General features: G+C 43.6%; 1 protein-coding gene across 2 annotated transcripts in view; it reads left to right on the forward strand.

Annotated features, from left to right (window-relative positions):
* The window catches only part of PSD2 (pleckstrin and Sec7 domain containing 2), a 78,112-nt gene extending 71,003 nt beyond the window's left edge, over positions 1-7,109 (forward strand). For both annotated transcript variants that reach the window (XM_061423652.1, XM_061423653.1), the window contains one exon: positions 4,947-7,109. In XM_061423652.1, the coding sequence (XP_061279636.1) occupies positions 4,947-5,156 (210 nt within the window). In that variant the 3' untranslated portion in view covers positions 5,157-7,109. The remainder of the gene's footprint in view (positions 1-4,946) is intronic.
* The last annotated feature ends 548 nt before the right edge of the window (positions 7,110-7,657 follow it).

Here is a 7,657-nt window from a genome sequence, read left to right on the forward strand (position 1 = left end):
CATGCTGACTTTCTGTTGTGGTGTAGAGGAGAGAGGATAGATAAATCCTGCCTTTTGGAAAAACATGATGTTTTATAACTTTTGGAAGCCTCCTCAGATCCACTCTCTCTGCAAGGTAAAAAATAACCATGCTGATTGCCAGGCATGATTCTCTTCACTTCGCTTATGTTGACTGATTTAATCCTCATATCAACTGTATGATGTGGGTTTGTTATCCCCATTTTACAGATGGGGAAATTGAGGCTTGGAAAGGTTGGACCATGTGCCTGAGGCAACACAGTTAAGTCCAGGAGCCAGGATCCTAACCAGGCAACTGACTGTGCCTCCAAAACCCTGGTCTTTCTCACCCTCAGCCTGACTTAACTGGGGGGTGAAGAGGCAGGGCAGATGGACAGTAGGGGAGGTAGAGCCCAGAATGAAGAGCTTTTCAGTTTCTGTGGCAGAGCTGGGTGAGAACAGAATCTTATGACCCTTAGTCCCTGCCTCTCCCGCGACAGTGGTGAGGGCCTGAAGCTCTGAGTCAAGACCTCAGACACTGCCAAACCTCCCTTCTAATTGTTTACCAATTTACATCCCCTTTAATAGCTCATGAACACACCTGTCTCTCCATACTCTCACCAACACTGGACGTAGTCTTCGTTAATCTGATAGGTTTAGCAAGTGGTATCTTATTGATGTTTTAACTTGGTTTAAATTTTTTAAAACAATTGTGATTTAAAAAGCATAGCGTAAGATTGATCATGGTTAAGGTTAAGGAATCAATGGTTAAGGAACCATTTTAAGTATTATAGTTCAGTAATGTTAAGTCAGAGAAGGCAATGGCATCCCACTCCAGTACTCTTGCTCGGAAAATCCCATGGACGGAGGAGCCTGGTAGGCTGCAGTCCATGGGGTCGCTAAGAGTCGGACACGACTGAGTGACTTCACTTTCACTTTTCACTTTCATGCACTGAAGAAGGAAATGGCAACCCACTCCAGTGTTCTTGCCTGGAGAATCCCAGGGACGAGGGAGCCTGGTGGGCTGCCGTCTATGGGGTCGCACAGAGTCAGACACGACTGAAGCAACTTAGCAGCAGCAGCAGCAGCAATGTTAAGTCTTTTCATATTCTTGGGCAACTAATCTCCAGAACTTTTTCATCTTCCAAACTGAAACTCTATAACTATTAAACAACATACTCCTAAGCACCTTCCTCCTGGCCCTAGTCCTTGACTACCACAGTTCTACTATCTGTCTCTGTGAATGTGACTACTACTCTTAAGTGCTTCATACAAGTGGAACCACAGAATTTATACTTTTGTGACTGGCCTGTGTCACATGACATAAGGCTTTCAGGCTTCATCCCTACTGTAGCATGTATCAGAATTCCTTTCTTTTTGCTTTTCTGTTGTATTTGGACACCACGTTTTGTCTGTCCTTTCATCGGCTGATGCACATTTGGGTTGGCTGCTGTTAATAATGCTGCCATGAACATGGGTGTGCAAATGTTTCTTTGAGATCCTACTTTCACTCCTGCTTTTATGTCCAGAAGTGGAATTGCTAAACTGTATGGTAATGTTATTTTCACTTTTCGAGGAATAACCACACTGTTTTCCATAGTGGCTGTATCAATTTACATTCCTACCAATAGTGTACTTGGATTCTAATTCTTCCACATCTTTGTCAACACGCTTGTTAATTTATGTTTGTTTTTTTTTTTGTTTGGGTAGTGGTTATCTTAATGCATGTGAGGTGATAATCTCATTGTGGTTTCAATCTGTATTTTCCTGATGGATAATGGTGTTGATGGAGAAGCTCTATATAGTCAGCAATAACAAACCCTGGTGCTGACTGAGGCTCAGATCATGAGCTCCTTATTGCAAAGTTCAGGCTTAAACTGAAGAAAGTAGGGAAAACTACCAGGACATTCAGGTATGATCTAAACCAAATCCCTTATGATTATACAGTGGAGGTGACAAATAGATTCAAGGGATAAGATCTGGTACACAGAGTGCTTGAAGAACTATGGACAGAGGTGCATAACACTGTACAGGAGGTGGTGACCAAAGCCATCCCCGCAAAAAAGAAATGTGAGAAGGCAAAGTGATTGTCTGAGGAGGCCTTACAAAGAGCTGAGGAAAGATAAGTGAAAGGCAAGGGAGAAAAGGAGAGATACACCCAACTGAGTGCAGAGTTCCAGAGAGTAGCAAGGAGAGATAAGAAGGCCCTCTTAAATGAACAATGCAAAGAAATAGAGGAGAATAATAGAATGGGATAGACTAGGGATCTCTTCAAGAAAATTAGAGATACCAAGGGAACATTTCATGCATGTTGTGACATGACATTTCATGCAAAGATGGGCATAATAAAGGAGAGAAATTGTAAGGACCTAACAGAAACAGAAGAGATTAAGAAGAGGTGGCAAGAATACACAGAAGAACTATACAAGAAAGGTCTTAATGAGCTGGATAACCATGGTGGTATGATCACTCACCTAGAGCCAGACATCCTGGAGTGTGAAGTCAAGTGTGCCTTAGGAAGCATTACTGTGAAAAAAGCTAGTGGAGATGACAGAATTCCAGCTGAGCTATTTCAAATCCTAAAAGATGATGTTGTTAAGGTGCTGCACTCAATATGTCAGCATATTTGGAAAACTCAGCAGTAACCACAAGACTGGAAAATGTCATTTTTCATTCCAGTTCCAAAGAAGGGTAATGCCAAAAGATGTTCAAACTGCCATACAGTTGCACTCATTTCACATGCTAGCAAGGTTATCCTCTAAATCCTGTAGGCTAGGATTCAACAGTATGTGAACTGAGAATTTCCAGATTTACAAGCTGGGTTTTAAAGAGGCAGAGGAACCAGGGATCAAATTGCCAACATTTGCTGGATCATGGAGAAAGCAAGGGAGTTCCAGAAAAACATCTACTTCTGCTTCATTGACCATGCTAAAGCCTTAGACTGTGTTCAGTTCACTTCAGTCACTCAGTCGTGTCTGACTATTTGCAACCCTATGAACTGCAGGACGCCAGGCCTCCCTGTCCATCACCAACTCCTGGAGTTTACCCAAACTTATGTCCGCTGAGTTGGTGATGCCATCTAACCATCTCATCCTCTGTCGTCCCCTTCTCCTCCTTTCTTCAATCTTTCCCAACATCAGGGTCTTTTCAAATGAGTCAGCTCTTTGCATCAGGTGGCCAAAATATTGGAGTTTCAGCTTCAACATCAGTCCTTCCAATGAACACCCAGGACTGATTTCCTTTAGGATGGACTGGTTGGATTTCCTTGCAGTCCAAGGGACTCTCAAGAGTCTTCTCCATCACCACAGTTCAAAAGTATCAATTCTTCGGTGCTCAGCTTTCTTTATAGTCCAACTCTCACATCCATACATGACTACTGGAAAAACCATAGCCTTGACTAGATGGACCTTTGTTAAACTGTGTGGATCACAACAAACTGTGGAAAATTCTTAAAGAGAAAATTCTTACCTATCTCCTTAGAAACTGTATTCCAGTTAAGAAGATACAGTTAGAACCAGGGAAAGGAGTATGTCAAGGCTGTATATTGTCACCCTGCTTACTTAACTTATATGCAGAGTACATCATGTAAAATGCCAGGCTGGGTGAATCACAAGGTGGAATCAAGAATTCCAGGAGAAATATCAACCACCTCAGATATTGGCATATATACATATACCTCAGATATTCTACCACTCTAATGGCAGAAAATGAAGAGGAACTAAAGAGCTTCTTGAGGAGAATGAAAGGGGAGAGTCAAAAAGCTGGCTTGAAACTCAACATTTAAAACACTAAGGTCATGGCATTCAATTGCATCACTTCATGGCAAATAGAAGGGGAAAAAGTGGAAGCAGTGACAGATTTTATTTTCTTGGGTTCTAAAGTCACTGAAGATGTTGGTTACAGCCATGAGAAACCTAGACAGCATATTAAAAAGCAGAGACATCACTGTGCTGACAAAAGTCCATATAATCAAAGCTATGGTTTTTCCGATAGTCATGTATGGACGTGAGAGTTGGACCATAAAGAAAGCTGAGTGCTGAAGAATTGATGCTTTTGACTTGTAGTGCTGGAGAAGACTCTTGGAAGTCCCTCGAACTGCAAGATTGAACTGCAAGTCAATCTTAAAGGAAATCAACCCCAGATATTCACTGGAAGGACTGTTGCTGAAGCTGAAGCTCCAATACTTTGGCCACCAGATATGAAGGGCTGACTCATTGAAAAAGACTCTGATGCTGGGAAAGATGGAAGGCTAAAGGAGAAGGGGGTGGCAGAGGATGAGATGGTTAGATAGCATCATTGATTCAGTGAACATGAATTTGGCTAAACTCCAGGAGTTAGTAGAGGACAGAAGAGCCTGGTGTGCTGCAGTCCATGGGTTACAAAAATTGGACATTACTTAGCAACTGAACAACAGCAGCAAAATGATGCTGAGCATCCTTTTTTGTGCTTATTGGTCATTAGTGTATCTTCTGTAGTGAAATGTCTATTCAAGTTCTTTATACATCTTGAAATTGGGCTGTGTTTTGTTGTTGAGTTCTAGGAGTTTTCCCCCCCTTTTAATATTCTGGATACTAGACCCTTACTAGATTAATGATTTGCAAATATTTTTCCCATTCTGTATATTGCATTTTCATTCTGTTGTGTTCTTTGATACAGAGATGTTTTAAATTTTGATAAAATCCCATTTGTCTATTTTCACTCTCATGCCTATGCTTTTGCTATCATATCCAATAAGTCATTGCCAATTAACTTTGATTTTTAAAATTATGAGTTAAATTTCTGTGTGTGCCCTTTGCCTATTTTAAAAATTGTTTATCTCCTTTTATTGGTTGGTGAGAACTCTCTAAATATCAAGGAGAGAGTCTTTTGTCATATAAGGTATAAATGTTTTTTTTTGCAGTTTGTTATCTTTTGACTTTGTTTTTGGCCCTTCTCTGCTCTTTTCCCAGAAAAGCCGTTATGAGACCTATATCCACCTCCTGGCTGTGAAGATCAAAGTGGGCTCTGATGACCTGGAGCGGATTGAGGCCCGATTGGCCACCCTGGAGGGGGATGACCCTTCACTCCGCAAGACACACTCGAGCCCTGCCCTCAGCCAGGGCCATGGAACTGTGACTGGCAGCAAAGCCATGAGGGATACCACTGGGCCTGATACTTAGCTGGCAAGGATGGGCAGGCCTCAGAGGCAGGCAGTGCCCCTGGAGGGGCCAGTGAGCACAATTCCAGCTAGGGGCCACTCAGACAAGCTGCAGACAGTTGTTAGGCAGCCAGAGGGGTGTGGAGAGCCTTGCGGGCTGAGGAGATGGAGATGCTATTCATGGTGTCGATCTTGCATCCTAGGGCTGCTCTGGGCCTTAGAGTCTGTTGCCAGCCCTCACCTCCCTCTCCACTCTGGAGCCTCAGTTTGTAGGCCAGTTGTGTGCATGCTCTAGACACCATCTCACTGGAGGAGCAGGAAGGGTGGTTGGCTTCCCAGGCTCTCCTCTTCTCACAGTTCCTCCCCTCATCTCCCTTGTTTCTGAGGGCAGGTCTCAACCCCAGGTCTCAGTTTGGACTCCCACCCCTTCTCCTCCTCCTTCCTCTGAGTTGACCAGCAGCAGGTCTGCAGACCACCAGCACTGTCCAATTCTCCCTCCACTCAGCAGCGCTGGGAACTGCACCCTGTTCTCCTGCCTTGCCCAGCAATAACCCAGCTCTCAGGCCTGTCCCTCAGTGCCAAGCTCACCTTCCATCCATCAAGACCACTCCTGCTTTCTTTTATAATGACATAAATGTATATATATAAGAATTATATACATATATAAACTACCCCTTTAGAGATGGTTTTGGAACTGATATCAGAGGATGAAATGAGGTATGGAAAAGCCTATCTCAGATACACTTGTTAGTGAGGAGGGCTGCTCTTTGGCCCCTGGAGGCTCTGACTCTCTGGAAGAGAAGATAGAGATAGTGTGTCCTCCTCGCTCCCTGTTTCCCCTCTTCCGGCTGACCTGTGATTTAAACTGCTCTTACAGTTAATGCTTTGGAATAAATAGTGTGTGTGCGTGCTGCCCCGTCTGTCCCACAGGTGTCCTGGGGTGTGAGTGGGATGGGACTGCGGCCCTGCTTACATTTTGGTCTTTGTGTTGGTGCTGCCAGGTCTCTTGGGCCCAGAGGTGACCTCTTGTACAGATCTACTGCTACAGGAATAAAAGACACTCTGCCTTGCAAATAGCCACTTGTCAACAAACCCAAAGATGTTTGGTGGGAGAAGCCTATGGAAGCCATTAATTCTTGGTCTTGGGGAAATGTGGAATGACAAGTTGTTGATTGTTAGGCTGATATTTCTTACACTCTTTGAGTGACTCAGAAATGCTAGTTAAGGACATGTCTGGAAAGGACAATTTGCCACATGATGGTTGCAGACTAGCATCTTTTAAACCCTGCATTCCTCAGACTGACAAGTGGTGGGGGTGATGGCACCCTCAATGCAACTGTGATGAGTAAATCCTTTCTATTTTTTAAACAGATTACTGTAGTTTGGCCAGCAGTTTGACCTCAGTGGTAATATATTTAGATAATAAGATAAGCCAACCTTGCAACTAAGTACCCGACATTTACAAGCCCACTCACATTTGATGCAAGGGACCTGTGAATCTGTGGAGAGATGTAGTGATTTAAATACAGATTATTTAATTTGGATCAGCTGAGTGTATTTTATAACCAAACCATCTGGCACCTTCATTTTGCTGAGGGGAAGTTAATGTTCATTTAAGTGAAATTGAAAGAGCAATGTGGCAACATAAAAAGCTCTGTGTACTTTTTCTCTGTGCTGTCTCAAAGATCCTTTGAGTTTGGGGTCTGCTTCCCACCCTCTACCTCTTGAGGGTGGGTGAGTGAAAGCAGAGGAGCAGGCTCCATCCGCTGCAGACAGGTGTGCTTCCCTGAACACTAGTTGTGCCTCCCATCAGTTAAAAAAAAACTTTTAGTTCACTTTCTTAATTGTATAATTATTTATTGTAAATTATATACATGTACTACTGTACTAAAATATTATGTACATTATAAAACATACACAAAATAGAAATTTTAAAAAGATGAGATGAAAATAAATCTAAAGCAAAGTTCTAATATTTTTTTTCTGCATTCCAATGGACCACATGTTCCCTCTGCCCCTAATATGTCCATTTTCCAGGACTGTCCAAATCCAGAGCCTTGGAGGACAGCAGGTGAGATGCAATAAGTGGTTTGCGCCACCTGGTGGTCCTGGGAAGTGGCTGCAGGCTCAGGGACCCCTGGGGGCTGACCCTTGAGGACAGCCTCCCTGGAGCCTCCATACACTCATTCATTGAGATGAACAGCGCTGCACATTGTGCTGGGTGCTGGGGATACTATTGTGAGAAAAGGATTGACCAGATCCCTGTCCACACGGGGCTCACAGTCTAATGGGGAGGGAGATGGTCAGTCACCATTCCCATCTGGGACTCTGGAAAGGCTGGGGAGACAAGACAAAAATGACCTGGCCGAGAAAAATTGGAGTGGGGAAGACTGACTCAGGAAGCCGCCTGAATGTCCTAAGTGCTCCTGGGGGACAGGATAGTAGTAGTAAGGCCCTTCTTAGGGCTATACTTCTTCCTGGTAGGCAATACTAAAGATGCCCCAGAGCGAAACTGGAGAGGCA

Source organism: Bos javanicus, chromosome 7 (assembly GCF_032452875.1).
Source record: "Bos javanicus breed banteng chromosome 7, ARS-OSU_banteng_1.0, whole genome shotgun sequence".
In the NCBI taxonomy this organism is placed as follows: Eukaryota; Metazoa; Chordata; class Mammalia; order Artiodactyla; family Bovidae; genus Bos; species Bos javanicus.